Here is a 16,146-nt window from a genome sequence, read left to right on the forward strand (position 1 = left end):
CTCATCGTTTACTCAGGAAAAAGGTCTATATTAATGCGCTGCTTTAATTGATGCACGCAAACGTGCAGAGAGAGAGAGAGAGAGAGAGGTCGGAGATCGCATTGTGCTGTGCACATACATAAGCTTGTCAGCACTTCCCTGCGATTATTATTGTTAAAATATCCTAGATACTAGATCGCTACATTATATTCCTCAGCAACGAGGTGGTAAAACTGCTGTTTTTGAATGAATTCCTTGTTTGTGGAGAGAGACGCGCAGACGCACAGGATGCAGGCAGGTAGGCACATACACACACACACACACACAACTGTCATCTCTCTCGCCTTCTCGCTCTCTCTTGGTCGATCGATAATTTACTGAAATAAATACTATAATTCATTCAAATAAATGTGATCTTACCACACTATTTCGTGTCTGATTTGAAGCAGGCAAAATGCTAGCCTGTCATAACTGACGAAAACAACCATCTTTTCCCCTATTCAGTCAAATATTGCGCTGCAAAGAGCAGTAGTTTTAACTTGTCAATAACTTGGCAAATGACCATGGAATAAGCGGGATAATCAACGGCTTGCCCTGCTTAAAGGATTTAAAATGCACTTTGCGGAGGCAACCACCCTCCGCTTCGCATCCATCTGTTATTAGCCTCCACATTGTGCATTTAAAATCCTTTAATGCACAGCAAGCAAGCCTATACTACAGGGCCGTTGAATGCTTGAATCTGATTGGCTGACGAACGTTCTAGAGGTGTGCATTATTTTCAGGGAAACGCACAGCGAACGTAGTTCCAGGCAGCTTTTGACCGCAGTACATGTCTATATATATATATATATATATATATATATATATATATATATATATATATATATGTCAGTTATTTCAAAGGTCCTTACAGCATAAAACAGCAAAATAACCAAAAGCTACAGTGACACTGGCAAAACTAATACATACAGTAAACAACAGGATAAAAACGACAGATTATGTCCATGTTTTTTCCACAATATTACGTTTTATTATGTACGGAAAGCACATACTCTATTTCTCTCGCTCTCTCTCACTCACAGACGCACACACATACAGTTAGCACCATAGACTGTAAAAAATATGGACGTAGTATCCGTGACGTCACCCGTAGGATTCTGAAGCGCTAATTTGAAGCTCATAGTGGGCGGGATTCGGCCGTCGCCATCTTGGAATCGCGTCATCGCGCGTCACTCCCGGATAATCAAAAATGGGCAAAAAGGCGGGATGTGGGTGGAGCTGGTTGCTGAAACCACGCCCGCCTAGAGCGACAGTGGTGACAGCAGCGGCAATCCCCCTGTCACTCAAGTGGCCACGCCCTTAATTATGCTGAACTTTAAGGCTTAATATAACTTAAACCGATGAGTTATAAAAAAAAATTCACCCCCCTCACAGTTGACATGAAGGGCAAAACTAGCTATATAGACCAAAACCATTTTTTGAACCAGGCTGTAAACATACTTTTTTCTGCTGTAAAGTTGGGCATTTTAACATGGAGTGTCAATGGGATTGACTCTCTTTTGCAGCCAGCCTCAAGCGGCCAGTCGATGAATTGCAGTTTCAGTCACTTCCGTGTTGGTTTCACGAGGGAGACCGGAAGGTTGCCCCTTGGTTAGCACTCGCGCTAATGTTGTTAGCGCATCTCTGAAAATAAACAACTTAAAAACGACATGACAGTTCTCACGCGAGGTAACAACGGCGTGGTCTTGAAGAAAATTAACTTAAAGTTTAACTGTCAGTAGAGACGATGCTGCCAGTTACCTTTGAGAGACACACAGACTTGAGAGAGGTAATTTACTTTCTCCCCCCTCTCTTGCCGTCCGTCTGCTTGTCTGTCGGTCTCTCTAAACTTCATTATTAACTGCATTAGTTTGCTATCAACGGCTCAAGCGTTGTTACTAGGTCTAAAATGACGTTTTGGAACTAGCAACGAAGCTGCTGGACGAGCTGCGTAAGAAATTAATCCTACTCACAATAGTGTTTTAAGGATAAAAACCGGACGAATGTCTTGAAATATATCATCTGATCGATGTCTTGAGGTGTGCAACTGTAGTATAAGCGGAATAATTGACTTCGGGCCGTAGAATTCTGCGAAAATAATGCACACCCGAGGTGGAACGGCCACTCCGTCAATTATTCCTTACTTATCACTTGTGGAATCCAACCATTAATTATACATTTGAGGCAGCTGCTGTATATTTATTTCATGCTACTTTACACATTTACTATTACTATTATTAGTTACTATTACAGGTCTGAAATATATATTTTATTTATATTTTATGTTGTAAGTTTTAATCCCATGGAACACACTACAAACACGATTATCTTACAGAACATGATGTATTGCTGTCTGTCATAACTGAATAATTAAATAATTTTGGAAATTTTTAAGTTTTTAGTCATGCTTTAACGGACATTAATATAAGACAATACTGCAAAAACATTTTACTGTGAAGCTGTTATATTCCTGTTATATATTTATTGACTACGTTTACATGGACACCAGTAATCTAATTAATGACCTTATTCTGAATAAGACAATAATATGATTAAGCTGTTTACATGAGTTGCTTTTAGAATATTCCTGTCATGATCCCGTTTTACATGTTACAGTACATAGATCGATTAATGACACACATCATTACGTCCACACGCGATGCTATCAGTTCATCTTCGTTATAGACTTTTGGATGTTTGGGTTTTAATTAGGGATGTTAACTGATGACCGTTTGACCGGTGGTTGACCGTATCAACGTTAACCGGTCAAAGTTGTCGGTAGTCGGTTAAAAAAAAAAGTGCCTGTGCGTCTTTTACGCATTCTGAAGGTGCCTGTTTTATCCATTGGTTTTATCACGTTGCAGTCTATTAGGCAACATTCCGCATAAGATGGGCTTAGATTTGGAAATACATTACATCTACATTTCAGTGGTAACCGATAAGGTGATGATGATCATCATCTTTCTTTAATATGGTTAGCACTACCTCAACTAAAGCGGCGTCTCTTCGGAGCTGTCATTTTCTTAAATGAGCTGTGGCAATGTTTCAAATGAGCTTCTAACCTAGACAAACGCCTTTATTTTCAAAGCGATCACCTTGTACCCAAACCATTTGAAACTAAGGAGCCATTTGTCCTACGATTACATACAACAAGCTCTTCGGCGCCGCGTTTGCGGGACTCATGTTTCGCGCTGTAGGGGATTTTAAAAAAGTGACGTGAGTGGCAGTGTGTGTGTGTGTGTGCGGGAGGCAGAGCGCCAGGGGAACTTCAGCGTGCACCGCCGCCAGAGGAACGTGAGCTGTCATTGCCGCCGTCAGAGGAACGTGAGCTGGCATAGCAGCCAGAGGAACGTGAGCTGGCATAGCAGCCAGAGGAACGTGAGCTGGCATCGCCGCCGTCAGAGGAACGTGAGCTGGCCTCGCCGCCAGTGGAACATCAGCAGTCACCGCCGCGTCCGGAACAGAGAGAGCGGTCACCGCCGCGTCCGGAACAGAGAGAGCGGTCACCGCCGCGTCAGGAACAGAGAGAGCGGTCACGGCCGCGTCAGGAACAGAGAGAGCGGTCACGGCCGCGTCAGGAACAGAGAGAGCGGTCACGGCCGCGTCCTGAACAGAGAGAGCGGTCACCGCCGCGTCCGGAACAGAGAGAGTGGTCACCGCCGCGTCCGGAACAGAGAGAGCGGTCACTGCCGCATCAGGAACAGAGAGAGCGGTCACCGCCGCGTCGGGAACAGAGATAGCGGTCACTGCCACATCAGGAACAGAGAGCGCAGCCGCCTCCGCGTCAGGAACAGAAAGCGCAGCTGCCTCCGCGTCAGGAACAGAGAGCGCAGCCGCCTCCGCGTCAGGAACAGAGAGCGCAGCCGCCTCCGCGTCAGGAACAGAGAGCGCAGGAACAGTGAAAGTGGACGCCGCCGCCTTCCCGCGAAACACCGTCTCCACCCCCACCGCAAATAAGGGGTGCTTCTGTATAGCCTCAGCTATACGGGCATCCATCGCCAGGCAGGCGTAGATGTAGTCAAAACGTGCGGCCGACGCCACCTCGAAGGACACTCCCTCCGTCTTGGGAGCAGGGTGAGTGGTCGCTGCCTCCTCAAAAAAAATATTCCTCCCTACTGGACCCATTTGTGGAGTCTGCATTCTGTCGCGTAATAGTAATGAAAGGGTCTAGGTGCAGGGAAAGGGTTTTTTAATGATAATAACAAAATGAACAAACACAACAAAAGGCCAACACGGCACAAACTGAAACACTAAATAACCAAATCAAAACTGAATCAAAGCCAAGGATCTAAGAAACACAGAATACAAAACAGGACTCGAGACAAGAAACAATGCAGACTAATAAGAGTGGTGGGAGAATGAAGATTATAAAGACTGTGGTAATAGTGAACAGCTGTGGGAGAAACATGTGACATAATCAAGACAGGTGTACACAATCAGTGGAGTGAAAGTGCGGGAGGAAGTGAAACAGCGACATCGTGTGGAGAATGGAAAGGCTGCAGCCCAGAGTCATGACAATAAGTAAATAAAAATGAAACCAAAGCGCGACCAACTGAGAGCATTATGACGCGTTCCAGACAACCCGTTACCCGTGTTTTTCCAAACTTCTACCCGTGAAAAAGTGCACTGGAACGGCACTTAAACCCGTGAATTTCCACCCGTGAACTCGTACTAGATCGGCGACGTACTCCCAGTTCCGAGTTCTGACGTGACATAGCCCGAGAAACAACAATAAAGCCTCTAGGGATGCGGTTTTTAGTGGCACACGGTGGAAAAATAGAGTTTAGGACAATATAACGTTGCAATCAAATTATTAATACTAGTGCTGGGCGATATGACGATATATATCGTGGAGACGATAGAAAAGTGTCTATCGTCCTATTTCTCTTCTATCGTTTCTATCGTCTCTAACCTAATTTTATCAATTACTAAAGAAAATATTGCATTAAATAGGCTATGACAAATGTATGATAGTGTCTTGTTGCTGTGCAATGCATACTCTACCCTATAAGTGATAATCAAGAATAAAAACGAACTTTTTCACAAAGAAACTCCGTCTTGTGCGACGTGACGCTTTGTTGCGACATGCTTTAACTCGTGAGTGCTTAGCCTAAAGATGGAGACGCAAGAGGTTGAAGATGAATGCCCGGATCGAGTCGCAACAAACTGAAACTGCTACCCAGGCAGCAGACAAGAAGTACTTTTACCGACACGTGGGGGTACGTCAGTGATTTTGTTGCATTTTGGCTTCAAGAGCTCCGACACGGAGCAGAAGACAGTCATGTGCAAACTCTGCCAAAAGACTGTTTCCGCGCCCAACGCTGACGCCTGTTTCACGCCTGTTTCACACATACTCCGTCTGCAGTGCGTATGCGTTGCGTATTTTTTTCCGCACCCATGTTAACGGATCAGATCGTTCACACTGCAGGCGGTTGCTGTCCGGCAGTGCGTTCCAGAAGTGGTGCGTTTGCAGCAGTGGAGCGATCCTTTCGGCACAGAGTCTGTTTTTGCTGCGCTGCATGCGCCGAATTAAAGTGACAGCACATTGTTCGCTGTAAAAATGAACATGGATTGACGGAAATGTAACATAAATGCATATAAATGCAGTCTACTGTGTTTCACAGTCAACACGTGGCTTTTTGGCTAGGTTTAAAATAGTGCAGTTTTAAATAAACAAGGCAACATAATAGATGCACTTGTCCAGGTAGAAAAGTTCTCTAAAATATGGTTTTTAATAAAGATTTAATACGAAAGAAAGGCACAGAGAGCCGACTGCTTGTCTGTGGTAAGTTTTAATTTAAAATATTTGTGATAGCCCAATTTCAATATGAAAAGGAAGCTATAGCCTACCTATGCTGTGTTTAAATGTGTTGCAACTTGCTTGAGCAAATATACAAATCTAGAAGTCAAGTGCATTGAATAATAGCCTACGTAGTTTATAATACGTTGAGTTTAAACGTGAATATGTCTAGTATTATTGTATTAGTGTTCTGTAATAAAAGAGTATCCCAATGCTGAAAAAGCACGTTTGGATTTGAAATTAAAATAACGGATAAATGGTGTGTTTGTGGTAAACACCCGCGGATCAGGAACGGACTGCAAACGCGTTCTGTGTGGAAGCAAAACGAGTCCGTGCTGCCTCTGCACCGCATACGTAACGCACACGGACTGTATACGCACTACAGGCGTGATACTTCATTTTGGTTTGCAAACTTTGCACTACAAGGTTGAAAAATGTTTTGTTTATTTTTTATAATTGAGTGCTTTTCTGCTCAGAAACTTGAAATGGCTGTGCACTTTAATAAAAAAATAGTTTATTTTGATAGTACTATTTAACTATGATGTGGATAAAAAATGTGAAGGCTACTGTAGCTCTACCTCCACCACATCTGTTGTCATTTAATACATTTATATTGCTGCACTAAAATGTGTTTTTCTCATTTGTGACAGTTCAGTTAAATGTCATTTCAAATAACGAATAAAAATAAAGTTGCAAAAAAATTATGCAATGATATTTTTGTCAAACTTTTCAGAGAATAACTGAAAACGTACTTTATTTTGGTATATCGTGATATATATCGTTATCGTGATATAAAATAATCCATATCGTGATACATGATTTTTCCATATCGCCCAGCACTAGTTCCAATATAGGTTCAGATTGCAAACTAAACAAAGAAAAAAGCTAGTAAATTGACTATGATTTCTACTCCTTTGACTTTTGCTATGGTTTCTACCTAGGTTTCTCTTCTATGGTTTCTGCCTCTTCGACTTTTTCAACTTTGACTACTATGGCTTTTGCCTCTTTGACTTCTTTGAATTTTTTTCGACTTCTGCCTCTTCGGCCTTTTTCTTTGACTTCTTCTTGTTCTATGGCTTCTGCCTCTTTGACTTTGTCTTAGATTTCTACTCCTTTGACTTTTGCTATGGTTTCTACCTAGGTTTCTCTTCGATGGTTTCTATGGCTTCTGTCTCTTCGACTTTTTCAACTTTGACTTCTGCCTCTTTGACTTTACTTTTTTTTTTCAGCTTCAGCCTCTTCGACTTTTTCACCATTTTCTTCGAATTCTACTTGTTCTATGGCTTCTGCCGCTTCAACCTTGTCTCAGATTTCTACTCCTTTGACTTTTGCTATAGTTTCTGCCTAGGTTTCTCTTCTATAGTTTCTATGGCTTCTGCCTCTTCGACTATTTCTGACTATTTCTGACTATTCCTTTGACTTCTGCGGCAGAATAGAATGGTCTAATCATCCTGATCTCACAAAATTCCTTTATAATCAATGAACCGCTTATTTACAGTGAGAGGACTGGCAAGTGTACAGGGGAAAAAATCTGGCGTTTAGAGGTGGGTGAATTCAGACTAGCTTGAATGCAATGTTTTAAGTGTTTAAGATCAACAGATGTCTGTGATTGGCTATATCGCTCAGCACTACAAAAAAAATGTCTTTTGGCGATTTCCAGAGAACACAAATATGCACTGGAGCCTTTACCAAATCTGTTTTGCCAAACCTTATTATTACAGTTTTAAATAAGGGTGAGAAATGGATGTGTGGCATGAATGTGTGAGAAAAGTGAATGCGAATTCAGTCAAAAGTAGTCTCGCGTAACCAGACTGACGGCAGAAGGTATGGAATCCATGGCAGCTTTCATTGGCCTAGGCCCGCCCATAAGGCCGTTTGACCAACATGTCAAACAACCAATCACCAGCGTCTCGTTTCGGGGCATGGAAATGTCCCCACAACAACAGGCCAGTGTGCAACAAGTCAGTCATTGAAATAACCAGCACTGGAAGTCAAAGAAGAAGAGGAAGAACAAGCAGCAAGTCAGTAATTTGTTTGCGAACGTTGCAAAAGTGTATAACAACAATGGCGTCTGCATTAGCACCTCTTAGCAAAACATCGAGTAAATCAGTCGTCTGCTCTTTGTTTCCTGGCGGACCAAAAATAAACGCGACACTCACGTATCCCGGAAATCTGATCAAATTCAACCAATCAGATGACGACTTCTAAATTCCTGAAGTGTTTCCAGTTAAGTGTACCATATGCATCAGATGTTTAGCCAACATTCCGTGGGCGTGACGTCTGAGGCTGAAACTAAGCCAAAAGTAACTTAGCAACTTTTTGATGGCTGTTTTTGTTGTTGCTGTTGTTTATTAAATATTATTATTTAAAAATTAAATTAATAATATTTGAAATAATGTATTTATTAATAATAGTGTTTAGTATTGAGAAACATGGTGATTTTAGTTCCAATGTTCTGCCATTAGATGAGTCGGCAGTAAAAAGGGATTTTGGGACTTTTAACCTGAAAAGTTATAAGCGGAAGTTAATTTTAGCTTCAACAACAGCTTGACGCAGAGGCGAACCAAGCTGAAGTGGGGGCCCCAGGCAAAATGAATAGATGAGGCCCTTCTAAAAGATTATTTCATTAATATATCTTTGTTACCTAAATGTACATGTATACAACATGCAAAAAGTAGTCAAAACACATAATATAACATAAATAGTTTATTTTTTTTAAACAAAGTGCATATTTTTTAAGAAAATATTAATCTAAAATCTTTACAGAACAGGTACAGAACAATCTTCTATCAAACAGGTTGCATGCAAAGCAGTATACCGCATCTGTGCTGATAGAGTATATAAGCCATGATCTCTTGATTTTCTCTCCATTTTTCATTACAATCTCATAATTGTCTTCTGTGAATCGTCGAGGAACTGTTTCATTGTTTTGTGAAAACACTGCATTGGTTACTGACTGGGTCTTTTTTCACAATTTCACAGCGCTCATGATCATAAAAAATCTTTGTCCATTTTGCAGGGTCGTCAGACAACAGGAAACTTGTAGTACCTTTGTCAAGAACATCAATAGTGCTGCAAGTGAATGATGTGAATGGCATTTCCTCCTCATTACCAGTTAGTTGTTGTTGCAGTGTCAAGGTGGATGGTACTAAAAACATACACTCCCTGTTTCACAGACAAGGTTTAAGCCTAGTCCTAGATTAAAATGTAAGTCTGAGCTTGCACTGATTGATCTTAAAATATATCAGTGCCTTTGTTTTGTCTCAGGATGCACACCAGTAATGTTTTTATTTATTTATTCAATTTACAGTTTATTAACTATAAGTTCATTGTTAGTTGACAACTAATTATGTTAACTCAACTATGTAGTTTAATGTAGAAGAACTAAATAAAAAATGTCAACTAAGTAAATGTAATGATATTTATTTAAATTGTTTTGTGAGCTCTCCACTGGCAGCAAAACACAGTTCCAAAATTTGCCAAGTGGTGATGTTCACCTCATTAACATTATCATCTATTCTATTGCAGCCTATTAATAACCCTATTAGAAATTAGACAATCTAGAAAATTATTAAATGAAAATAAGCTGGAACAACAAAAACATTGGTTTGTCATATCATTAAGTCATTAATGATCATTATCTCCATCACTTTACTTACCACTGTCATGTTTCCTCTTTTACTCCTCTTCTTTTGGCTGCCAGATAGATAAGTCCTTTTCATTTTTAAAAAAGCCTAGAAATAAGTGCTGCTGTGCCAGTTTGAAAACCGTGGCTGACGCATCACAAAGAAAAAGCAAGCACATCCAGTGTAACGCGAGAGGGAGCCCTCTAGGGGGGATGCGGGTATGTTTTTAATAATGACATTTCAGATTGTTCAAATGGTCAGCTGTCGGGGGCCCCCTCAAAATGCGGGGCCCCAGGCAATTGCCTGTCTTGCCTGCCCTATTGCTACGCCTCTGGCTTGACGCAGTGAATAAATGCACTGAGCAGCAAAATCACCCTTAGCAGATGAAAGGATAGATGTGAGTTAGTAATTTGATGGTAATATTATTAGGGGCATGCAAGTCGCAGTTACGTTGTCAATTGGTGAAATGACCAAAAATTACCAATACCTTACGTAACGGTTACGTCATGTGTTAGCTGGGTTAATGCTTTCTTCGATAAACATTCAAACTAATGTTATATCATTGTAAATATGAATAATGAATGCTCTATCAGATGTACATTAATCACACTCGCTCAAACCATCTCTCTCTCTCATATTACCCATACGCAGTACAGTGAGGTTTTAATGCAGTAATACAATAGGCTTTCAATGAAGCAACTCAACATTTGTTGGTTACTAGTTCTAAAGTGACGTTTAGGAATTAGTAATGGAGGCTTATGCTCAGCTGATCAACTGTCAAACTTTGATTTGAATCCATAGCATAAGGAAGTAGTTTGCACAAAAGAGGGCTTGTAAAGACACTCTGTTGTTTTTTTGTTTATGTATTTACACACTTGTGTCGTCAAACTGTTGTATACGCGCAATATCACACTCATAGACTTGAGATATTGCTCTATACCGGCACTCGGCCTGTGGCCTCGTGCCTATGGCAAATCACAGCCATGCCGATATACAGCCATATCTCAAATCTACTCGTTTGATATTCGGCCTAAATTCAGCAATGTATACTCTTTGCATTTATATTTTGTCAGACAAATATTCTAGTTCCAGTGCATGTCTGTCACTACACATGTTGACTTCTTCACTCAATAACAGCATGTGCAAAACATAAGGTTCTCTTCTCCCTGTGGCCCAAAGTATCCACCTCAGGTAGACATCAATGCCACATCTCAAACCCTTAGAGACCACATTTGTACAAACACACAGACAAATAGTAAATATTTAATGAGACTCCTAATGAAAACACAAGGGTATGATTGGATTCTGATGTAACCTCAAAGATTGACAAGATATGGTTATGAGAGTTCAGACCAACACAGTAACTGTAATATATTTTATAGCACAAATAAAAATAAAAGACTTAAAAAAGTTTTCTCACACACACAACAGGTGTGAGAGACGGCAGTCACCTTAACTACATCAGAAGTTATAGTGCAAAATAACCACCTCAGCTGTATTGATAAGTACTAAAAGAGGCCTGTTAAGAGGCAGACACTGTTCTGAGGCCTAAAACAAGCCATTATAGTGACTGAACGCACTTGGCCTTGTCATTCCAAATGCAAATATTCAGTGCAAATGAGATTTTGAATCAAATCAGTGCATTTATATGGACCTATTCACACTTGAAATCAAAATTTGAGGTCTGAAAGTGAGATGATTTTTTAAACAAATAACAGTAATACATATACTCGACTAGGCTCACAACAGCACAGTCTTTAATTACATTGCACATGCATTTGAAAAATAGAAATCTCTTTATGAGGCCTCAAATGGAATAAGTTCACAATACCAAATCACTTTTTTCTACTTAATTGTTTTAATGCATTTGGTTTTCTCAAATACTGGGATTTGCTATGTACTATATACTATTAGTCAGGCACAATTTTCTTCACAGGCATTTTGACAAGCACTCAAACCAGCCACTGGGAATACATACGTAGTTCATGACAGCTACTTTACAATGATATTAAAAGTGGGATGTTCTTTGATCATTCTCTGTGCCTACAACAACAGCGGTGACACAAGCTTGAATATTTGCTGTTACAAGAACTTTGCAGTATTATTCAGTGGTGTAAAACAGCATCTTTCACCCTTTTGATGATGTCTAATTTTAATAATTCTACATCTAACATCACTCAGATCGTACTGCCAGCAAATCAAGATTTGAAAACATTTTTGTGTGTGTCATCATGTGTTATTTTCCTCTATGTCAATGGGGTCATGATCTTTACCTTGAGGAAAAAGACTGTTTTTCAGGAGGCATCTCGCTATATTTTGTTTGGACACATGCTTTGGGTCGATACACTTAATCTTTTAATGAGTGTAGTGTTGTTTGTGTGTGCTCTTTGTAGGCTTTTGCTTATGAAAGTTATCTGCCTTGTGCTTCTAGTGGCTGCAACAGCTCTCTATCAGGCCTCTACCTTGAATCTGGCTTTAATGTCACTGGAGAGGTATGTGGCCATCTGCTTTCCTCTCAGACATGCAGAAATTACCACATCCGGAAGAACTAACTTGGCCATTGGTGTGCTTTGGATGATAAGTTGGATTAAATCCCTGTGTGAGATTATTATTTTCTATTCTTTTGATACCACAAACGTAGCAATGAATATATTTTGCTCAAAAACTACTTTTTTCAGGCTGCAGGTCTATAGGAAACTTGATATAGCTTTCACAACTATATTTTTCACATCTGTGTGTTTTGTTGTTATCTTTACTTATGCCTCTATAGCAGCTGTGGCTAAATCAGCCTCCTCTGATAAAACATCGGCCAAAAAAGCCAATAGCACTGTTCTGCTGCATCTAATACAACTGGGTCTCTGTGCTGTGTCCATTTTAGTTGGAGTTATCCAAGAAGTCATTTATGTTTATGCTGACTATATGACTTCGATAAATGTGATGTATTTTTGCTTTGTGGTGTTTATGATTTTTCCAAGATGTTTAAGTCCTCTTATATATGGTCTGAGAGACCAGGCATTTAGCTGTTTATTTAAATACTACTTCACATTTGGTTTCAAAAAGAAAAACAGTTGTAATACAGAAATTCATGTAGTAACCTGATGGCTATTGAAATGTTATCTAAAATGCTTTAGGAAATTTTGTCACTACTTTTTTACTAACTGCAAAATAAACATGTCTTTATACAGTGAGCTGAAGTTCAGTCACAAGCACATTTAACAAACCTATTAAATCTGTCTCAATGTTTCCCAGTGCTCTGGCCACAGATATGGAAAAGTGTTTTGTAAGTGTTGTTTTTATTTGTCAATGTTTTGTACCTTATTTGGTCTTGTGACAAACATAATCACAGTTACTAATAAGGTTCTTTTGCTTTTTTTCTCTATTATGGAATATATGTAACATCAAATTGGGCTTAAAAGTAACAGCCTTTTTGAAATGTAAACCATAAGAAAAATAAAATACAGTGTCATTAGTATCACTTAATCAAACATTTCTTTTTTTGCTAAGATGATTGTGTAGCTATGAATTAATTCAATAAGCAATTTATATTTGATTAATTCAGATACAGATGATAGATTTGTTTTCAATGTTATAATAAATTTATTTTTGTCCATTTTATAGTACTAGCTTTACAAACTAAATTCTGCCGGAAACCCGTACGATTAAACTAATAAATGTGCATCAGTTTATAAATATTTTATATATGACACAACGCTCTCCTTTTCGGTGTTTGTTACGTGTGTTTTTGTTTACATGTTTGTTTTCAAATGTAAAATTCAGTCGGGCAAATCCATCGTACAACCGTCAAGACCTTCTGATTATCGGACAGCAATCAAAACAAGCTGTTACAAGCGACTTTCTGCACTCAAACTACATACCGGAGGAGATATCCAGAACACCGGGTTCTCCCTGGATTGTTTTCGGCCCCGGCAAGCGACGAAGGCGGCGACGGCACAGGAAACAAAAGCGAGGATGCCGGTCCGGCCTACTTGCTAAGCTAAGGAAACATCCACATAAACCATCGCTACCCAGCATTCTTCTCAGCAATGCGAGATCCATGTGCAATAAAATGGACGAACTTAAACTGCAGATATCCACGAACAAACTTAATGAGGACTGCAACATTCTGATCATAACAGAAACTTGGCTTCACCCGCTCATCCCAGACGTAGCCATTGAGCTAGCGGGCCGCACAGCATTGCGCTGGGACAGGAACAATAACTCCGGTAAGAGCAAAGGAGGGGGTTTATGCATTTATGTGCACAACAGCTGGTGTACAAATACAAAGATCATAGGCTCTCATTGCTCTGCTGATTTGGAGTATCTGACAGTTAAATGCAGACCAAACTATCTTCCGCGTGAATTTACCGCTGTTATAGTCACCGCTGTTTACATTCCACCAGATGCTAATGCTAGCGTAGCCCTAGGCTACCTGTACAATACAATAAACGCTCATCAGAGCACTTACCCAGATGCATCCCATATCATTGCGGGAGATTTTAACCACGCAAATTTAAAGGCTGTTCTTCCAAAATTTCACCAACACATTAATTGTGCTACCAGAGGTGCAAGGACATTAGACAAGGTTTACTCAAACACTAAAAACGGACTTAAATCAATACCTCTACCACATCTTGGCCAGTCAGATCACCTATCCATACTACTAATTCCAGCGTACACACCTTTAAGGAGGAAAATTCAACCCACCATAAAGACTGCAAAAACATGGCCTGAAGGAGCATCCATGCATCTGCAGGACTGCTTTGATAGGACAAACTGGGACATTTTTGAATCAGAAGACCTGGAAGAGTACACATCATCTGTACACTGCTACATACAAAACTGTGTTGACAATGTCACAGTAGACAAAAACATTAAGATCTACCCCAACCAAAAGCCCTGGATGACGAAGAAGGTCAAAAATCTCCTCAAAGACCGCAACAATGCCTTCAGGTCTGGTGACAAAGTACTGTACAGCATTTCCAGAGCTAACCTGAAGAGAGGCATCAGAGAGGCTAAAGCAGCCTACAAAGGGAGAATTGAGGACCACTTCACCAACAACAACCCACGGCTGGTATGGCAAGGACTCCAACAAATCACAAACTACAAATCCAACAACCACACGACTGTTAATGGCGATGCTACCTTGGCTGAAGAATTAAACTGTTTCTTTGCTCGCTTCGAGGTAGAAACGACAAGGTCAGTTAATCCTCCTCCATTAGTGAATACACCCCTATTAGCCGCCAGCAACCACATACTCACCCTACAAGAGCATGACGTGAGACAGATGCTCAGAACAGTTAACCCAAGGAAAGCATCCGGACCTGATGGTGTGAGTGGTAAAGTGCTGAAGGTCTGTGCCGACCAGCTCTCCGAGGTGTTTACAAAGCTCTTTAATCTGTCCCTGTCTAAATCTATCGTTCCATCCTGCCTGAAGTCCACCACCATTATACCACTGCCGAAAAAGACTACTACAACGTGTCCGAATGACTACCGTCCAGTCGCACTCACTCCAGTTATCACCAAGTGCTTCGAGAGGCTGGTCTTACGGCACATCAAAGCCAGTCTTCCACCTACCTTCGATCCACACCAGTTTGCGTACAGAGCGAACCGGTCCACAGAGGATGCTATCACCACGGCTCTTCATTCTGCTTTGACACACCTTGAACACCAAAGGAGCTATGTGAGGATGCTCTTCATAGACTTTAGCTCAGCTTTTAACACAGTAAACCTGGACACACTCATAATAAAACTAGCAGACTTAGGCCTTTCTGAAACAACATGTCTCTGGATCAAAGACTTTCTCAGCAACCGCCCTCAGAGAGTCAAGATAGGCCCCAATCTCTCCTCCACCATCACACTCAGCACTGGAACCCCGCAAGGATGCGTGCTGAGCCCTCTACTCTACACCCTCTATACCCACGACTGCTCTCCTGCTCACCACACCAACAGAATCATTAAGTTTGCGGATGACACAACCGTGGTCGGTCTTATCTCTGATGATGATGAGTCTGCCTACAGGGACGAAGTCCAAAGACTAACTACATGGTGCGCGGATAACAGCCTAATCCTCAACTCCTCAAAAACAAAAGAACTAATAATAAACTTCCGTAGAAACAGTCCAGACCCTTCACCACTCTACATCAATGGGGACTGTGTGGAAAGAGTTTCAGATCACAAATTTCTGGGTACATACATCTCCTCAGTACTTACATGGACCACGAACACTACTGCGGCAGTCAAGAAAGCACAGCAGAGGCTTCATTTCCTCAGAATCCTGAAACAAAACCACCTACAGGAGAAACTTCTGGTGTCTTTTTACCGTTGCTCCATTGAAAGTGTGCTGACGTATTGCATTTCTGTGTGGTATGCCAGCTGTTCAGAAGCAGACAGGAGAAATCTTCAGAGAACCATCAACACAGCCCAGAAAATCATTGGCTGCCCCCTGCCCTCTCTGGAGGTCTTATCCAGCTCTCACTACATCAATAGAACAACCAGGATACTGAAAGACCCATCCCATCCCGGATATCATCTGTTCAACCGACTGCCCTCGGGCAGACGTTTCAGGTCCATACCATCACAAACAAATAGACTCAAAAACAGTTTCTACCCTAGAGCCATTCGCGAACTGAACACCCCAAAACCACCTACATAAACTTTCAGTAGCTAGCTAGAACAACATCTGCAATATTGCACAGTTTTTAA

The 16,146-nt window shown here is 40.9% G+C and overlaps 1 protein-coding gene across 1 annotated transcript; it reads left to right on the forward strand.

The window, feature by feature from the left end:
* Positions 1 to 11,586: 11,586 nt before the first annotated feature.
* Positions 11,587 to 12,543, forward strand: LOC141292030 (odorant receptor 131-2-like). Its single transcript, XM_073824002.1, has one exon. It carries the CDS (start codon positions 11,587 to 11,589, stop codon positions 12,541 to 12,543), a length of 957 nt encoding a protein of 318 aa, XP_073680103.1.
* Positions 12,544 to 16,146: the final 3,603 nt, after the last annotated feature.

Source organism: Garra rufa, chromosome 19, assembly GCF_049309525.1.
Source record: "Garra rufa chromosome 19, GarRuf1.0, whole genome shotgun sequence".
Lineage (NCBI taxonomy): Eukaryota > Metazoa > Chordata > Actinopteri > Cypriniformes > Cyprinidae > Garra > Garra rufa.